The 20,855-nt window shown below is 39.0% G+C and overlaps 1 protein-coding gene across 1 annotated transcript; it reads left to right on the top strand.

Annotated features, from left to right (window-relative positions):
* The first annotated feature begins 3,764 nt into the window (after positions 1–3,764).
* LOC147640426 (malate dehydrogenase, glyoxysomal-like) lies at positions 3,765–6,970 on the top strand. The gene is made up of 9 exons (XM_086780405.1): positions 3,765–4,018; positions 4,597–4,809; positions 5,023–5,337; positions 5,501–5,590; positions 5,690–5,773; positions 5,893–5,928; positions 6,200–6,289; positions 6,420–6,514; positions 6,622–6,970. Exons 1-9 carry the CDS (start codon positions 3,941–3,943, stop codon positions 6,698–6,700), a joined length of 1,080 nt encoding a protein of 359 aa, XP_086636531.1. The 5' UTR covers positions 3,765–3,940; the 3' UTR covers positions 6,701–6,970.
* Positions 6,971–20,855: the final 13,885 nt, after the last annotated feature.

The raw sequence follows: 20,855 nt of genomic DNA, 5'->3' as shown, positions 1-20,855 counted from the left end.
CCACACCAAGAAATCCATGAGAGAGAGAGAGAGACAGAGTAACACACTCAATAATACGCTATTGCATATGATGTTATGAACCATACAAATGAAAGGCTTCTAATATAGATAGCCATTGACCTAATCTCCTTTACACATCATCATGCCATGTGGCAATCTCTATCCCACATCTTCTTGTGTGACTCTCATAAATCACATCCCACATAATATCTTATCTCACCCATAAGGTGTGTTCCCACACAAACATAAACTCACACATCAAAAACCGTTACATTTCAACACCCCTCCTTGATGTAATATTGGGTGTTCACAATCTCTCTAACCATTTTTTACCAACTCACCTCTCACCCCTAACAATTTGGCATTGCCAATCTCAACACTCCCCCTCAATGCAAATTGGAGTGTTCATCAAAGTACGTGTACCTGTGCCTAGCCAACCTAGACACCTCAAGTCTGTTTCAAGCACCAAGTTGCCCAGATAGAACCACCTAAGTGCTTTTAAGACATCCACATGTCTGGGAAAAAGGAACTAACCCAATAAGTGCATCCGCCTCCATAAAATACATCATGTAAACCAGACACATATAACCCACGCATGAGTTGCTTGTAAGCCCCATGTGAACAACCTTTATAAGGATACTTTTTACACCACAATTTTGAGGTTCCAAGGGTTTATCCCTTTAGGTATGCTTTGAGTCACACAAAAAAACGATCTTATCCTCTCTCTCTCTCTCTCTCTCTCTCTCTCTCTCTCTCTCTCTCTCTCTCTCTCTCTCTCTCTCTCTCTCTCTCTTATACCTACTTGAGCACTGCATTTTTTAGTTTCTCAAGTTTAGCGCATACTTGCCTCCCACACACCAGCAATTTGTCGAGCCTTTTGTAATTCTTTCAGTACCACTTGGGTGTCCTTGGGTGGCAAGCTTTTGACTTTAGTTATGACTTTAGTGACATGAAGTCGTAACATGATTCATCTTACTAGTAGGCTCAAACTTCTCTGCAACTTAGGAATGTTGCCGCCTTTGCCTCTCTGTAACTCAAGAATGCTGTTGACTTTGAGTTGACAAAATTGAGGCCTCTTTTGGAAGGCGATGCCGTTGTGTCGATAGTTTCTTTGGCTTGGGCAGTAGTTTTCAACAGTGCTTCGCTTCTTTTTTTCCTTGCTTCTTTTTCTCGAGCTCTAAGGGAATGACTGTAAAAGTGGCTAGAGCCCTTTAAAGCCTTCTCCTTTTCTTCTCCACCTGTTTCTACATGTCTCTCTCTTCTTTTGCTTATCTTCAAATGCTGATATGCCCATGTCATGTAGTCTCTCTCAAACTACTATTTCTACTGGAATGGTGGTCATTGTGCTTCCTCAATGAGCTACTTTGTTGCTTCACCATAGCACTGACCCTAACCTTTTGGTACTATCGGAACTCTTCTTGTGGGCGGCCTCGATGATGAGCGGGAGGGTCTGCTTTTGCTGGACGTTGCTTGCTGCAATTTGTCATCACCACTACTAAGAGTCCTCCTTTTCCAAGAGTCCTCTGTTGCTCTGTTGCTTACGCTGCCTGTTCGTTGCTTGCCTGTCTCTTCTCAAGCTCCTGCTTGCTTTAGAGCTCTCTTCATCTTTAGCTCTCTTTGACTGAATTGGATTAATGCAAGGATATTCTCACAGCCTTGGTAATGCTTGCTCTTAATAGCCACCCGATACCCTAGTCCTAGTTGCCACCCGATACCCTAGTCCTCCATCTTAGCAATTCGAGATTAGCCATCAACAAGAGCATCACACGGATGTGGTGGGCTTGGCCATTTATTATATCACCTAGTAGTATAGTAATCTTCTCTATCTCTATTATTATGTAATTTTAGTTTTTAATTTTTGTGATGTGAAAGATCTTACTTCTTGTGAGTGTTCTCTTGTATCACTTCAGTAATGTAGTATTCTTCTCTATCTCTGTATCACTTCAGTAGTATAGTATTCTTCTCTATCTATGTTATTCTTCAATATTATAGTATTCTTCTCTATCTTTGTATCACTTCAGTAGTATGGTATTCTTCTCTATTTATGTTATTCTTTAGTATTATAGTATTCTTCTCTATCTCTATTATTGTGCAATTTGAGTTTTCAATTTTTATGATGTGATTCTCTTGTATACCACGCATGTTGTATCCTCTTACAATGCCTCATATTACAAAATCGCCCACACTCTCTAGTGGATATGCCATTGACCATGGTGTTTTTTATTCTCTTTTACTATAATTTTCTGCCATCTCTAGTGGAGATGCCATCAACCAAATTTGAGGTGCATGGAGTTTTTCTATTCTCTTTTGCTATAATTTTCTATTAGAAATTATTAATTTGTTGATTCTGTTAATTATGAGGTGAATTATAATCATCGGCAATAATTAGTTAAATCTAAAGTGTAGTTTATTGATCTCTTTAAAGATAGTTTTCTTTGGTTTAAACTAACAATGACCTAACAATACATGTGAATATCTCTAGAATAAGCGACCAACCAAATCAAGGAACATAAGATCGAGTGTCAGAAGTTGTAGAGCTGATGATTAGGTGGCTTTCTAGTTTTGTTGACCTAGTTTCTTGAAATTATACATTAGAAAGATGTATCTACTGATACTATGCATTTAATCTTCAAGAAAACATATTGTATCTTTAGACCTAATTAAAATCCTATACTAATTTCTCATCTAGAACTTGATATGTGTGTATTAATAGTTGAAGTGGGAGAAAATGACAACTACACAAGGGGGTACCGAACAAAAAGGGCTTCTCTTCTAAGCTTCGATGAAAGAGAAAAGGAGGTGAACCTAAATAATTATCATCGTGTGCACTAGTGTGTACACTGTAAACACATGCCTTGTCTACTTTACGAGGTTGGCTTGCTACACGAAATGAGCACACCAAGAACTCAAATAAATGGTTTCTGTCCACCACACTGCTCATCAGGGGGGGTATGAGTTCAAACCTCTTGCGTGCCTTGTCAACTTTACGACAGGGACGAGATTTCACTCAGATTCCAGAAGTTCACAAGTCCTTAAAAAGGAACTTGCACCTTCAGTTTTAACATTTCGCCAATGGAACTACTGACGTGGAATAGGGGACTTGGATAGAAAGTCCTAACCAAACACGTGGCAAGACCATGGGCCGCCCTCAATGGGTAGAAGTATGCATTACCACGTTGCACCTAACATCTTTAGCTGTGGTAACCATCCATGGGCATCTCCTACAATGTAGGTCTCAGCATTGGTTCAAATAGCGATTGGGGTGTCTTCTTTTGCTTACACACAAGGACATGAGCCAATGCCCAATCATGGTGTGAACAAAGATATGAGCCGCAACAATAGTGGTTTTTTCATCTGCCTTCTCGTATAGCAAACATAGAATGGAGCTCAAGGTGATTCAACTGAACAACTATGGGACTTGCATCAATTTTTTTTTTGTGGGGAAGGGAGAACAAAGCTACCAAATTACCTACACTCACGCACACAAAGGGATATATACATTTGGGTAACCGCGGGAGGTTGGGCAGGGTTCGAACACACAACACACCACTACGAACGCACTTAGTCGAACCACAACACCAACTTCTGTTGTTGGTTAGGAACTTGCATCAAATATTATTAGAACGTCACACAAGTGAAGGGTTACATACCTAGAGGGTTTCGTGCTAGAAGGTGAAATCTCATCCCTGCTTCACATGCACACTTGCTAGCCACGTGGAAAGGGCATGCTTGTGGATAGAAAAAGCCCGCCACCAAAAATGTGTTGGTGAATATATTATATATCATAGAAGCTTGGATAAACCTGCATTTGCAGTGAGAGGTCACACTTGGAGTAGTGGGTCGTCCCCCCCCCAAAAAAAAAGCACAAAAAGCAACCGATCCTCCATTCGATAGGCTTTCCTCAACTCCCCCTCGCACAGGTTTTTGCAACACCGCAGCCATGGCAGCACAAGATTGCCACCGTCGACGCTTGGCAAGACTCAACGCCCACCTGCAACCTTCTCCTCTTTCGTTCCGGGTAAATTTTCCAGCTTTTCCTTCCTCTTCTGCTGTTTTCCTTTCTTGGGCTTCTTGCTTTTGTAGCGGCATGTTAGCTGGTTTGCTTCTGTTTTTTTTTTTGGGGGGGGGGGGGGGGGGAGGGTGAGGGTGTGTGTGTGTGTGTGTGTGTGTGTGTGTGTGTGTGTGTTTTAATACTAATTTTGTTAGTTGGGCTGCAAATTTTTGGCGTATTCCACGACCACCCATTTGATCACATTATAACAACCATGAGTATTTATCGTTCTTAAAATTTTTTATCAAAATTGAATTTGAGGAAAAATATCATTATTTGGAGAACATGAAAATCAATGGGTAATTGAGAATTGGGCAGATTGCATTGAACCCATTTGATCAGTCGAACTTTCATCGCTTTTTATGAGATTTTAGGGGTCTTCTATGGAATATTTTGATGTGAAAATCATAATAAAGAAAATCATTAAGCTGCTTAATAAGACAGTAAATGGAAATCAGTGCCCTAAGCTAATGACAAGAATGGCATTTCAAATATAATTGTGGCTCAAGAAGGTGTATGCACTTTACATATGAAAGATTGTGCAGGAAGGTGGGGCGTGTATGAGGATGGATGTTTGCAGGGCCAAAGGTGCTGCACCTGGATTCAAAGTTGCATTGTTGGGAGCTTCTGGGGGGATAGGGCAACCCCTTGCACTTCTGCTGAAGATGAACCCTTTGATCTCTGTTCTCCACCTCTATGATGTTGTCAACACCCCTGGTGTAACAGCAGACCTCAGTCACACCGATACAAGCACAGTTGTAAGTGTTGGCTTGAAACCAAATAGGGAGACTGAAGGTTTGATCTTGGTTGTCAATTTATTGGGCATGTAAATCGTCATATATACATACATAACAATGTCTGTTTGTATGTATGCACACACGTATTTGTGTATGTGTGTATGCACACATGCATGTTTATATATGTCAACCTATATATTTATTTAACTTATGTTTTTTTTTTTTCATGTGAAGGTTCGTGGGTTTGTTGGTAAGGACAAGCTTGAAGCTTCTTTGGAAGGTATGGAGCTTGTGATCATTCCAGCTGGAATACCAAGAAAACCTGGTATGACTAGAGATGATTTGTTCAATATAAATGCTGGTATCGTGCGCACTCTCTGCGAGGGTGTAGCCAAGTGCTGCCCCAAAGCTGTTGTTCACATCATCAGCAATCCAGTCAACTCCACTGTACCGATTGCGGCTGAAGTTTTCAAAAAGGCGGGTACTTACGACCCAAGGCGCCTCATGGGCGTTACAACCCTTGATGTTGTCCGAGCCAACACTTTCGTGGTAAAATATGAAATCACTATCATATGCATTTCAATTTTCAACTCTTGCGTAGCATGTCTTTTATGACTCTGCAACGTGCTTTTGTTAGGTTGACCATTTGGGCTTTTATTCTTCTGCAAGATACTTTTTAGCATAACCAGGTTGTTGTTGGCTCATCCTGTAGGCAGAAGTTTTGGGAATCGATCCTAAGTCGGTTAGCGTACCTGTAATTGGAGGGCATGCAGGCATTACCATTCTGCCTATACTTTCTCAGGTTCAATATTTTTAACTCATTCTTCTCTTCAATGAAACATGATCTTTATCTGTAAATGTTGAGTATTCATCTTCAGTTATTCACCTCCTATATTTTCAGGTAAAACCATCTTCTTCATTCACCAAAGAGGAGGCGGAGTATTTGACAAATAGAATTCAGAATGGAGGCACAGAGGTGGTGGAGGTAAGAGCCATTGCTGACCGTCTTTATTTTGGTGGGTACATGTCATGCATGTGCGTGTGGTGAGCGCGCGTGTTGTTGTGGTTCAATAATTGACATTCTTATGCAATCATGATACGCAGGCAAAAGCAGGTACAGGCTCAGCAACGTTGTCAATGGTACTGTGTACAATTTAAGGCCCTTGAAGTTTATTATATGTCTTTTAACTTTTTCTATATGCAGTATCGTGAAAACCAACTAGAACTATCAAGGACCTTTACACATACAGCCGGCATTCGACGATGGGCTGGGGACTGCAGCTCAAGGACTGGCAATTGAGCCCCATCCACAACCAGCGGGTCCCCAAAATGCAGACTATATGTTTAAAGTCCATGATTATGTTGCAAGCTGAAGCCTTTGTAAGTTTTTCTTTTCAATTTGCGTTTTCAGGCATATGCCGCAGCGAAGTTTGCTGATGCCAGTCTTCATGCTTTACAAGGAGAAGCAGGCATTGTTGAGTGTGCCTTTGTAGCATCACAGGTATGGGTCTTTTTTCTGTAGATTTTAGGACTTTAGGATAACGTATTTTTACCGCATTTTGTGAGGATTTACATCTTGTTGGTCTAAAGGTTTTTTGTTTTGATTTTTATTCTCTTGCTTGTTTGAGCAGGTGACGGAACTGCCATTTTTTGCGTCGAAGATATTGCTAGGCAGGAATGGTGTGGAAGAAATTCTGCCTTTAGGTCCCTTGAATGATTATGAAAGGTGAAGCTTTCCTCTTTGTTATCCTCCCTATATGGCTTTTCTCATGCAGCACTACAATGAAGAGCACATATGGCTGACATGAGAAAAATAATGTTTTGATTTGCCAGAGATGGTTTGATGAAGTTGAAAGGAGAACTGAGAGAGAGCATTGACAAAGGTTTATCATTTGCATTGCAAAAGAAGTAACAGGTCAAAACCCTGTGAAAAAAGGAAAGATGGTCGCATCAACATCAGCATCAGCATCAGAAAGGAATCTAGCAATGTGTGGCATTGTGGGGGAGTGGGCATATTACCGTATATTTTACCTTATGCCATCACGATGACCATGGCGAGGAGAACATATTGGGGGGGAGTGAGAATATTACCGTATATGTTACCTTATGACATTACCATCACAACTGTATGCTTTGGATGTGCCACTTCTTTTTAAAAAAGGCTATTAAGAGTTGCAGTGCAGGGAGCTAATGTTGCATCTTCTATCTGGGTATCTTTTCTTGAATGTAAAATGTAACGATCCACCCAAAAATTACTGTTGTATTGGCAGCTCAATTCCATGCTTCAGCCTTACTATGTGGCATTATGTCAGGTGCCCTAATGGTACTCCTTTGATTTCTAAATTGCACAACGAAAGTGTGAACAGTAAAAGGTTGACAACAGAAATCCCATCCCCTCCTCCCCCTCTTCCTGGCTGGTTAACCTGTCAGCCAGCAGTAGTGGACACACTATTTACATAAAGCCCCCGAAATATGCGTTCATGTGAAGCTTAAACTGCTCAGCCCTTGATCGATCTATGGATCGCTTGGTTTGCCCCACCAAACAGCCCTCAAACTGGCTGCCTGAACTTGTGCTCCTACCCATGTCTTCTACGCTGAGATGTTGGCTGTCATTGATATCCACCATGCTTTTTCTATCCCCTGCCTTTGGCCTGCAGTTGCCTTTGTGCATCCTTTGACTCATATCATTGACCTTGTCAGTCATGGCACATGCATCTGAGGCTGAATGCAGGGGACATCTCATCCTTTTCATCTTCAAATAGGAAGTGTTTTATTGAAATTTTAATCAGGTCCTATGTCCAAGTCTTCCATTTGGAACAAGAACTGATCCTCATTTTTTTGATGCCGAGATGACAACTGCTTTTGTTGTTGATGTTCTGTCTACTTCAGCTGCTTGTCAATATCCATAAAATCTGAGCAAAATCTACGTGTCTTCGGCACCACTAAGTGAGAAGCCCACCACAGAATCCCATTGCAAGACCAAAAGCAGCCCTCAAATAAACCGAACATCTCCCAAGAGCATAAAGGAATGCTGAGTGGGGGATGTGACGATTTTTGTGGGGAGGATATAGCCACGTGAAAGTTCTTGCAAGCAAAGCCATGCTGTTGAGAGTGACCAACAGATGCAGTACAATGCCTTAGGGTCTCTCCAATGCTGACCCAAGCCCACTTTTTCAGGTTCAGGTTACATTTTTCAATAGCCAAGCTTTTGTTTATCTGATCTCCTTCTCACAATTGAGCATCGATGGATTAAAAGTCTTTTGTTTAGATATCCTATGTTTGCCTACTATGGTCCAAATGTACATGTGATCCATTCTTTAGGTGTAATAGAGCCTTCTAGTGAAAAGGATTGATTTCCTATGTCCTAATCTTCAAAAGGGCCCATCTCTTATCATCACGGCATGTACAATTGAGGTTATACTTAGTTTTTTCAATACGTGCCTAAGCGATAGTAATGCACCCAGAGCACCAAACCAACTCAACCAAAGGCTTGATAGCACTTAATCACCTATAACACAACTAACATCTACTAGGGGAGTTAACATTTAGTATGCGTTTGGAGGCTACAATACATCTAGATCCACTCACTTATACATGACTCGGATTGGACGATCCATCTTTCCTTATCTTAGTAAAGTTGAGGCCTCATATCACCATGTCCTAACACTTTTCTATTCCATCAACTCCTCGCAATCTGACTAGAATAATACTTACACAAGAAGCGTGAATGTCCCTTCATAATTCTCAAAAGTAAGTCATGTCGAGTGGCTCTTCCAGCTCAACAAGATGTCCTGACTTCTTGATTATGAAGACAACCATTCTATCCTTGATTCATGATTTGCTAACTTAAATTATTATCCCAGGTTTCCTCGTTCTAATAACATGAATTTGTTTCATTTTGGAAAGTACTTGCAACTCGGATCTACCTGACGCTCACTTTTCAATGTCTCACATCCACCTCAACACAAGTGCCAGTCCTAGGAGTTGCTTTTATTGATCATCACCTATCCTAGAAGTATGAACACGCTAGGTACTTGCGCTAGTACACACATTTTACCTTGCCCATTTCACTCTGAAACCGCTTCGTGTTCATCACACCAATCGCTTCAACCAAGAGGGGTCAAGGTCTCGGACAACCGCCTTCATGTGATGCATCCCGTGGGATGACACCCACACGATAATCCAATAAACCTATGTACGCTCATGACTTTTCTTTTGAAGTATAACCCTACACTTGATTAAGGTATTCTCAATTGTCCTGTTTAAGGGTCAATTGGGACTTTCTTTGATTAAGGAATTCTCAATTTCCTTGATTTAAGGGGTCAATTGGGACTTGCTCTCTCTAAAAATAACCCTTCCTTTGGAGAGATTGATCCAATCTAACTATATTTGATACAACTTGATTTTTTACAATCTCAAATTAGAACATTTACACCAATTATCTCTCTCTAAAAATCAATCTATTGTATGACTATCCCTATAATTTAATTATATAATAAATTATCTTATGCTTAAGAATAGGCTATTTCAACATCTGATTTGCTAAGGTTTGAGAAAAACAAAGGGTTTTATAATTTACTAAAGTTTGGCTAAAGTTTGGGCATTAAATTAAGACAAAACAATATAATGGCTAGATCTTAGAGTTTTATGGTCTAGGAAAATGTGCAAAGATGATTCAATTATTGTCTAAATTTAATTTAATTCAACACTGCTAACTTTTAATGAAAAAGGATAAGAAAATTACAATTTATAAACATTAGAGTATTGTACCTTGTAAATTTGAGCTTGGGGCTACTACTCTAGAGTGACTGGGGGGGTGGGGGGACAAAAATAACTGGCCTCTCCCTCCTTTAAAACTCCACGAGTTTTATTTGCACTTCCCAGGTTTGTACAAAGTCCAAATCAATTGACTACTCTAACCTTTGATATTGTAACCTAGTAGCAACATAAAAATTCGTGGATTTCTTCATGAAGGGGGGGTCTTTTTATACTTGAAAAATTCATGAATTTCTTCATGAAGGGGGGGCTCTTTTGATACTTGAAAATGATGCATGCCTCTCATGCACTAGTAGTTGATAGTCCGCCATATCTTTAGACAACTCCACTTTAATCTTCATGCATCCATTGATTTTCACATACACGCAACCACCTTACATGCATCTACCCATATATTTAGTTAATTAACACATCCATGTATGACTAGAGTCTTTTATTAGTTCACTATACTTATCTTCACATTAATTACTATATTTTAAAAAAAATTAACCATAAAGTATTTACACTCACCTTTATCCTTAGACTTTAATCTTTTACCCATTCATACTTGCACTTAATTAAATGTGTATCATTCACATCCCTTTGCCAAGGCTAATGCACATATATTCTCATGTAAAATTTTTATGAATAGTTTTTATTAATTAATTTCTTTAAAAATAATTCTTTTATTTATTTTAAAAAATATTAGTTTCTTTCTCTATTTTAATCTCAATGTGTAGGGGGAGTACACATGTGCACATAGAAATCCCCCACTTAATTTTTGCACATGACAGTTTGATCATTAATATAAAAAAATTATTTTCTAATTTCTCAATATGCTGATTTTTTCATTAAAATTGCTCATACTATCAAATATCTCATATTATCTCACCAAAAGTTAATTTCCAGTGAGTCTCTATCTTTAGTGTGATTTCATTGCTATGGTTAGAATGGTAGGGCTTTCACAGCTGGTATCAGAGAGTTGAGCCAGGTTTAGGATAATGCTAGATGTATTTTTTATCATATGGTGCATTGCCTTAACTTATAATATTTTATTGGATTTCTCTTTCATATGGAGCAACAGTTGGGCCAGACCCTATCTATATGGAGTCCTAGAGTTATCTTTGGATGATGATATGATAACCTTCACATTCGAGCACCTTTTCTTTTCAACTCGTTGCATAGATCAAGTCACTCTAGCCCAACACTTTGAGAGCCTCTACTTTCCAACCACTTGCTGTTGATTGGAGGTATAGGTAGTACTTGGGACAGTGGATCATGGCAAGCTGTAACCAAGATGAGTGATGGTTGGAGAACATTGCCCTTGCAATGATCCTTATTCGGCTAGATGTTATGTGAGAGGAATAGTTCTTTATGGGCCGCTTTGACGAGATTTTAGAATTCATAGATTGATATATAGTGCTCTTAGATGTTATATTCCTTGATAAAGGATCTCAATTGCTAGCCGAGCCTCGAGCCTTTGATCGAGCATACTATGGCATGTCCGTTCGCATGTATCGTCACTCCATGAGAGCTAGACTTGGTCGTTGTGATGACCTCTTTTAATGTACTCAAAATAAAACTTTTTAGAATAAAATATATATTGGCTTGTTTCTATTTGGTTCTTGTTTTTTGTCTGAGTAATACGGCCCAGAACTTGTCTAAGTGATAGCATTTGACCAATGAGCAATGGCTGCAAATTTCTATCTTTATTGTTGAGAACATTATTTCTAGAAACCTTATCAGTCACTATTCATGTGGCATCACCGATTGGAAAAGGAGAAAGAAAAGTTTATTATGGTGATAGAGAAATATTATCTTACATTTTGTACTTTGAATCTAAACTTGACTATGATTATGGAGAGTTCAGATTTTGTTAAAGAGCATAGAATTCATGGCAGAAGTCTTAATACCCTAGATGAGTATTTAGCCATGCTAAATAGTCTATATCTTCCTTGTAGAAAATTTGTAATTAAAGTGCAATATTGTCATTTCAGCCTTTTAGATTCTAGAATTGAGATCTTTCCTTGGAAATGTAATAAATATTTTGAGGAAATAAAAGGCATATTGTATTGCTATATAATAATTGCCAAGATTTTGATTAAATAAGAGCCTTTTCTTTTAGAAGAATCATGAAGCATGGGCTTCAAGCTCAAAATGTTGCACCCAAAATTGAGGTGTTCAATAAGTCTCAACCATTTTGAGGCAAGGGTAAAAACCTCGGAGATAATGTTTAATTGGATAAATTTTATAGATGAGTACTTTGACATTGCAAGGTACAATGATAGAACAAAGATAGCTCTTGCTAAATTGAAGATCATCGATGTAGCTCGAAACAGTTGGAGGAACCACGTCGAATCTAACCATTTAAACCAGGACCAACTTAGATGGGAAGACATGAAGGCTTACCTTCATCAAAGGTTTTATCCCCCTAGATTTGAGTAAAGAAGAAAAATGAGTTCCTAGACTTATCTCAGGCAAGCAAGCCTATTGAGGCATATTATCAGTCTTATAATCTTTGTTTGATATACTCCTGCTATGGTGGATGATGAGACCCATCTCCATCAACTTGTTAGAAGATTGGAGCCTACCTTGAATAGATTGGTAAGGAATGAAAATCCCTCTTCATTAAAATGGTTAAGGATTTAGCTCTTGTCCTTCAAGGTCTTCCACGTTATCTTCTACTATCATGAAAGCTAGATGAGACAGATTTTGACTTCAGATCTTCTTACCCTTATGGAAGTTTATATGTTAATATCTTAAGTTAATAAGTGGAGATGTACCAAAGCATTTAATATATCTTTCTTGCTTTGTTTACCTTCCTTCTCTTTGTATGCTCTATGAACTCCTTCTTCCCCTCTATGAACTCCTTCTTCTCTTTGTATGCTCTATGAACTCCTTCTTCCCCTCTACTACTGTAGATTTTTCGCATGGGAAATCTAACCACCAAAGGAACATTTATGAACACTTCAAGGTCCCAAAAATCCTCAACCTGCAACTTCGTGCACATTGTCTTCTCGGAGTTTTGGTCCATCCACCATGCGGTGACATTACGTCAATGGTGGCATTACCTCTATTTCATTTCTCTCCATGCACAAGAGAAATAATTACCACCTTTAGTGCATTAAAAGTTGTGTAAAATAACTCACAACATCTATTTCATTTCTCTCCATCTATTGAGAAAAAATTACCACCTTTAGGGCATTGAAATTTGTGAAAATAAACTACTAGTGTTTGTTACCCACCTTTAGTGCATTGAAATTTGTGAAAATAAACTACTAGTGTTTGTTACCCACCTATAAGTGCAATGCTTAGCTGCTTAGTTTACACTAGGCTATTTGTCTAAATGAAAGATAGACTTGGCCCTCTCAAGTAGCTCCTCGAAGACACTAGCAAAGTTTTTTGTTTTGACCTTAAGAGTCATGATTAAAAACATTGTAAGTAGCCTCAGTTTGTAAGTTTTCTCCAGGAACTTGATTAGTGTGGTACCATGCTCGATAGCCTAAGACTATAATACCTCCTTCTTCAAGAATTTTTTGAAGTCTTGCATATATGGTTTTTTCCAAGAGTAAATATTTAGAAAAATTAGAACTAAACCTAACCTATTGTGAGTCTCACTTACACCTAGGCTACCTTACCATTAGGAATATTGTGTACTTTTCTTATCTTGGTGTCTTCTTCTTTTAAGTAAACAAAGAAATTTACTCTTTTTTTCTATTTCTTTACAAAATATACATTAATATATTGTGATTACTTGAAAAAGTCCCACCATCCTTTTGGATCATCCATTATTGCTAGTTGCACCATGTTGCTTTTTGACCTGATCAACCTCGTAAAAGGTTGTTTGTTGTTTATCCTTAAAGTATTTGGGTCCACCTTATCCTTATATGCTAAGACGTCATGCTACTCATCTTTGTATTCACCTTGAAAACATTTGTGAGATGCCCACCTTTTAATAACTACAGATCTATAGTGGAAGACATATTTAATATAAGGGTAGAGCATCCCACTCTCGGGCCTCAATGTGTCAATATCCTAATGTTCAGCCATCCAACAGTTTCTTGCATAATTGATCTAGGATAGGCCTTACGCCCAAAAATGAACATGATTCCACCAAGTAAGTATCTTCTTCATAATTCTCACAAGTAGGACCCATTGGCTCCATGAGGCTCAATACGATGTGCTAACTCCTCAATTATGAAGGTGACCAATTCTACCAAACCTACTAATGTTGTGTGCACATTATATGTGCATATACTAGGAGGCTAACCCACCCTAGGCATGTGAACATGGGAGCATGGGAACATGCTCTAGTGGGGCAAGGGTTAGGTCTAACCTGTTGAAAATACAAGTGAATAGGGTGTGTGCGGGAACAAGCCCTTGGTTAGAGGCTGTAAAAGAGATTCAGTAAATATGAAAGAACCTGTGAAAAGGTGAGAAGAATCTACTAGGAGAGAATAAAGGGTAGCATGAGAGAATTTAGGAAGTGTGGAGATATTCTGGGAAGTGTGGAGTTATTCTGGGAGATATTCAGGGAAAAGAGAAGAGGTGGAGAGAATCAAGCAAGAGGTGGAGATATTTTGGGAGTGAATCATGGAGAAATTAATGGGATTTGATGCTTGATGTAAACTCTATAAATTGAGGCATAGCCCTAATGAGAATTTGCTGGTTTTTGAGTATCCATGCTTACATTAATCTATTTGCTAGTTACCCACTAATTACCTCTTAATTATTTGCTAATCACTTTGTTAATGATGTTGATTCTAGTGTTTGATCCACCATAGCTCATCACAATGCTCAAATTTCAACATGGTATTAGAGCCATGCCTAGAATCCATCAGGTTTATGAGCCCATTATTTAATTAATCAAGATTAGTAGATAATTAGAAAATAATCCAAATTTTAGTTATTTTTCACTTCACCCCTTCACCCCCAGCCAGTGGTGGAGGATCTCATTCACCTTGCGCACACAGAATTAGGGCAAACCCTTCTAGCATATGGTAGCCAACCCACTTGGCTTCAAGCCCATCAAAACGGCGCAGCAAACCGCCAGCGACGAAGGAGGGAGAAATCGCGTTTTTACCCGGTGCTTTTTTTTCTGAGTGAAATTGACATTGTAGCTTTGCACAGATCAAATGTCTCTAATTCCTCTTAGCACAAGGTGTTTTCAAGCATGTTCTACAAGCTGGTGAAGATAGAATTCAGTTTCATCAAGTCTACAGTGAGATCCAAGCTCTTCATCAAATTTGTAGGTGACTTTGGTAAAACATAGATTAAGCTTTCAATATTTGGTCAAATCTTGTGTTTCTTGGCTTAATCCTCTACTAGACTCATTGCTATTGATGACTTTGAAAGCATTTGAGCTCATTTGAAGTCTAAGGCACCAGATCTGGACTCCCCGCATACTCTGTTTTTTGCACACAAAATAGAGCATTAATTTGCTAATCACTGATTAATCAATGCTAATCACTATATTTTGGTGCAATTGAGGGTTCAAATTAACCATTAGGTATTTGATACAGATCCCTATAGCTTCAGATTGCAATTCGGAGCTGGTTTGATACTCCAACCATTCCGTACAAATTGGTTACCCTTGATTTAATGTAATTTCTTGTGATTTTATGCTGATAAATTTGTTGTAAATCATCTCTTAAACACCAGATTGAGTTGTAAAAGGGTAGACACTGCCCTTGAATCTTGAAATTGGATCAAGAGGTAAGACCCCCTTCACATCACCATGAGTACAGCACAGGAAATAGCCAAATTTAATGAGGAGCAATTTTACAAATGGCAGATAAAAACCATGTATTTGCTCATCATGAGGAAAAATCTGTGGGGATTAGTTGAAGGGAGAGATGAATGCCCAGAGAGAGGGAAAAATGAGTGGAAGAGCAGGAATGAAAAAGCATTGGGACTTATTGCACTCAGTTTAAATGATGAAATCATTCATCACATCACAGGGATACAATGGGCAAAAGATGCATGGGATGAACTCAATAAATTATTTGGTACACAAGCAAAAAATTCAAAGATAAATCTGTTAATGCAATTCTATAAATTGGACATGAAGGAAAGTGAACCTTTAATCACACACTTGAACAAATATAAAAGCATTAAGCAATAGCTGGCAGCTATTGGCAAAAAGGTAGAAGATGATGAGGCACTAGCAGTGCTTCTGAAGAGTGTGGACAAAGGTGATTATGAAAACATTGTAGCAACACTAAAGAATGTACCTGAATTGAAGCTACACGAGATAGAAGCAGCTCTACTAGAGCAAGAGAGCAGAGGCAAAGAGAAGAAATGGCTCGACTCAACAGCAGGAGAAGAAAAAGCATTCTTCACCTCAGGAGGATTCTCTTGAGGATGAGGATGAGGAAGAGGCAGAGAAGGAGGAAGGACCTTCACTTGCCACAAATGTGGAAAGCCAGGACACATGGCGAGAGACTGCTACAGCAGACCCAGTGGAGAAGGAACGACATCGGCAAACTTCATGGAGGCTCCAAAGGAAGTGGAGTCGGATCATCTTTTCTGAGAGAGAGAGAGAGAGAGAGAGAGAGACCCCACAACCCAATGTAACCTGCCCCAACAAAGTAAAACCACCTCTGAGCCACCAATGATGTAGGCCACCGTGGTAGATGTATGTGTGAGCACTTTAGTCAAGGTCGCGGGCACTTATAGTAGCCTTGGACACATAGAGAGAGAGAGTGTCAAGGACTATGGAGTTTAGGGACTTGAGGCACTAGTCGCGGGCTATCAAGTAAGAGGGAAACTTGGTATAGGGTCCAGGTGTGCTAGAGAGTATTCACTTGAGGGGAGGTGTTGAAAATACAAGTGAATAGGGTGTGTGCGGGAACAAGCCCTTGGTTAGAGGCTGTAAAAGAGATTGAGTAAATGTGAAAGAACCTGTGAAAAGGTGAGAAGAATCTACTGGGAGAGAATAAAGGGTAGCATGAGAGAATTTAGGAAGTGTGGAGATATTCTGGAAAGTGTGGAGTTATTCTGGGAGATATTCAGGGAAAAGAGAAGAGGTGGAGAGAATCAAGCAAGAGGTGGAGATATTCTGGGAGTGAATCATGGAGAAATCAATGGGATTTGATGCTTGATGTAAACTCTATAAATTGAGGCATAGCCCTAATGAGAATTTGCTGGTTTTTGAGTATCCATGCCTACATTAATCTATTTGCTAGTTGACCACTAATTACGTCTTAATTATTTGCTAATCACTTTGTTAATGATGTTGATTCTAGTGTTTGATCCACCATAGCTCATCACAATGCTCAAATTTCAACATAACCTTGGGTTAAGGTGAGGGTCAGGCAACCAAGGGTCACACATGGAAATGGAGAGTCAAGAGTCACTTGAGGGCCCTCCTATATAATAGATGCATGGGGCATTCTCAAGGGATGTTCTCTTGTGTAGAGAGTTGTGTCTACTCTCTTGTCGTTTCAAGCTAGAGCTAAGTGCTGCTGGAGTGAAGTCATATCCTTGGTGGTATGGGATACTAAGGTAAGATATGTGATACTTCATTGTATTTATGTGTGCACCCTTGGGCTTGGGGGTGGTGGTTGGGTGGATGAGTATATGCTTGGTTCATGCATGTTATGCATGGTTATTAGCTAGAGAGATCTTTAGGGTTTTAACAGTGGTATCAGAGCGGTCTCTAGTTAATTTTTGATGTTTTTCTCCTCTTATTTTTCTCTCATTATTCTAAAAAATTTAGCATTTTTTAATTAAAATTTAAACATTTACTAACCAAAATGCTAATTAAAGCATTTTTTTCTTATGTGCAGTCAGTTCTAGGCGAATTGATTTGCTAGATTATTTTGGTCAAAAGAGGGCAAGTGAAGTAGAATTCGAGTGAATCGTGATTTTTCAAGAATTTTATTGCAATGGCTCATATTGACTTCTGAGTTAATGATAATGTTAATGAGGTGAGTGATCATCCCAACTTGGGTGGGGAAGATCTAAAATTTCAAGTTGAAGAAGAGGAGGCTATTGGAAAGAGTGAATTTTTGGAAGTGACAGAGCGTCTTGATGCAACTATTGCCAAATGTCATGACAAGATGGAGTCACTAAAGATGTAGATTTTGACTTTGCAAAAAGTTCTTTTGGCGGGGTTGAAACCTCTAGTTTTAAAGCTTTCCCTGTTTTTGGTAGTTTTCAAAAACCTCATCCATCTTCCATGCCACTAATGTCTTAAGGATTAATAACCGAGTAGTTTGATAAGATGAGATCTCAAAACTTTGAAGCACTTGATTCTAACCCAAAAAAAAAAGAATATTTAAATTTAATATTTATATGTACATGATTCTCAGAAATACAAAAATGTTCGCATTGAAAAAAAAGTGATGCAGAAATATCCATAGCAACAAATATCCACCAAAATAACCTACAAAGTGAGATGAAATTCATGATACCCTAATCAATGGCTATGGAAGCTTGCTAACCCTAACAACATTGATTAAGTTAATTGTCATATGGAGGATAAAGCCTAATTACAAACATGATGAAGAACTAATTGAATTAATCAAGCTTGACTCAAGTTTAGTTAGGTTACAAGATGGAAACTTGTACTCATAGAAAGACTTGAGAGCAACTTGTATTCATTGCTTAAAAATGACCCCTTTTATATGAGGGAGGTACACCTCTTAAAAATGTGTTCATGTGAAATAATTTCCAAGTGTGATGTGGTTGTATGCTCCTGATCCTGGTCCTCTACTCATGCCTTGCCCTTACCATGTGCTCAATGGCACCACAAATCTCAACACCCCCCCATGTATGGCTACTGCAAGGTGGTTGTATGAGAGTTACAAAAGATCCATCACGCCCTTCGTGCAACATGGTACTTAAGGTGGTTAAGTGTGGTATTACAATATGTCATCACCTCCCTGGGTTTATAATGCTTCTCTTCATGGAAAGCGCCATCAATACATGTGTATGTGCATCCATGCCATCCCACCTAGCTTGATCCACTATGGGAGGCATATGTCATAGTTACATCTGAGTTAGTATTCCCATCCAAAGTGCCGCTATACTACATTGCTACACTTGTAAGATAGAACTTGCCTCAATCCCAATAACAACATTCCAAAGCCCTTTGACAACCAATGTATGACACATCATATAGGACCATAATGGGTAGTTGGTCTAGTCAAGTTATCCTTGGCAGAAAGCATAATAACAAATACATCACTACCTACCATTTCAATCTGCAAATAACAAATCTTTGACACAAAATGCAAACAGCTAACTACTTATAGGTACTGTCAATGCCCACTAGATGCAACCAAGATGGTTCCCAAGGAAACCTACAAAGTTTCCTTGGTCAATAGATCACTGTTTGTGACCAAGGAAACCTACAAAGTTTATGAAAAATGATAGAGTTTAGAGTGTAGAAATGTTACCACATGAATGCATCAATGACAATGATGACGATGTTGTCAAAGCTACTGATAATGAGCTCAAAGATGCAATGTCGATGACAACAACCTTGTCTGCACACTAAAGGCTATTGTGGTGTAGAAAACCCAAAATCAAACAAAGATAATGTTATGGACTATTTCTACTCTCTATATAACTCACCCATTCTTGCAAACAATGAAATATACTACAACCATCATGGGATTCTTACCTTGCTTTCAGCTTAAGATCTCTTTGACCTATAGGCACAACTAGTGGTTGCTAGCACCAACCTCCCAAATCTCCACCTTGTTGTCACCTCCAAGAAGTTTGTGTCACCTTCTTGCAAGGACTCACCTCTCTCTCTCTCTCTTACTCACTCTCTCACAACAAAAAAGAGGCACATGCACCAAGATTCATGCACTCTACTCTCAGCTATCTCTCTCACACACACACATAAGACAAGACCACAAGAGAGGAAATAGATTGTCAAAAACTCTTTCTGCACACTCTGGTTAAACACTAAAGTCCTTAATTTTGGGATTGACCTTATATATCTCGATCCTCAAGTCAGCCCACGTCATGTCTCCATAGGAAGGATCTTATTATTCCATCCTTCCTGTAATTATAGGCAAGGCATGTAACTATTCAAATTTGTAACAAATCCTATAGTTATGGATTGGTGAGCTTCAGAGACATGTGCTAGGATTAGTCTTCAAGATGTAGGTGAACCTTTTGATGTATCACTTTATCAGTAAGCTATTGAGTGCCTCATTTACCTACACAATACAAGGCCAGATGTTCAATTTGGGGTCTCCCAGTTCAGTAGGTTTATGCACAATCCCAAAAGTAAGAATTGGCAAGCTATCATGCGATTATTTTGATACTAACATGGCACTCGATTGCTTGGGCTATTCTACACTAAGGGAGTGATATTCAGCTACATGCTTTTAGTGATTCTGATTGGGTTGGATATTATGACATGGCACTCGATTGCTTGGGCTATTCTACACTAAGGGGGTGATATTCAGCTACATGCTTTTAGTGATTCTGATTGGGTTGGATATTATGACATGCAAGTGTCACTAGTAGTGGCTTCTAGTTTCATCTCTTTGATTCATGTATATCTCATGGCTCAACAAAAAGTAGCTGACTCTGGCTACTTCAAGCTCTGTGAAGTTGAGTACATGGCAGCAAGGTAGCTTTTACAATGATTTTGGAGTGTGTATGGCGCTGACACCTGTAATCCCGCCTCCTCCATCTTCACTGACAGAAGCGGGAGTGCATTAGCCATTGTAAGGAACCTAGTGTTTCACGCTCACACAAAGCACATTGAGGTGCATTATCATTACATTAGGGAGAGGCTTATTAGCCTGGATTACAACAATGTGGTAGATATGTTCATGAAGGATCTCTCACACAAGAGAAGTTGGAGGCTTTTCATAAAGCTTTAGGTTTATTTCCATTTGGGGATTGATTAACCACATGATCCTTGTACATGTTCACATCATGACTACAGGGGGGAATTTGTAGCCCTTTATATGGTAGTGATGTGTGGATGTAGGCTAATGATGTACTGGGGCACTTTTTCCCTCTTTAGGAGCTTTTTTTCCCCTCAAGCGTATGTGTAAGTGAACTATGTCACTTCAGTTGTACTTCACTCATTCTTGTTAATCTACTTTGAGTGTTATGCTTCTCTCTGTCTCTCCTGGTTTGCTGTATATGTGTGTGTGTTGCTACCTTGGTCTCAACCCTAACACAAAGGACATGATTAACCCTTAAAATCATGCATATTGGCCAAGTCTAGAATGTTCACAATGCCCTTTTAAAGAAAAGAATGTGTGCACTATTAGAATTAGGGTTAGGGTTGCAACAATGCACACACACAAGATAGAGAAGCTTGAGAGCACACA

Source organism: Cibotium barometz, chromosome 3 (genome assembly GCF_041138505.1).
Source record: "Cibotium barometz isolate CiBa-2024 chromosome 3, ASM4113850v1, whole genome shotgun sequence".
NCBI lineage: Eukaryota > Viridiplantae > Streptophyta > Polypodiopsida > Cyatheales > Cibotiaceae > Cibotium > Cibotium barometz.
The sequence above is the reverse complement of the archived record's forward strand: the minus strand, read 5'-3'. Positions and strand labels throughout refer to the sequence as shown.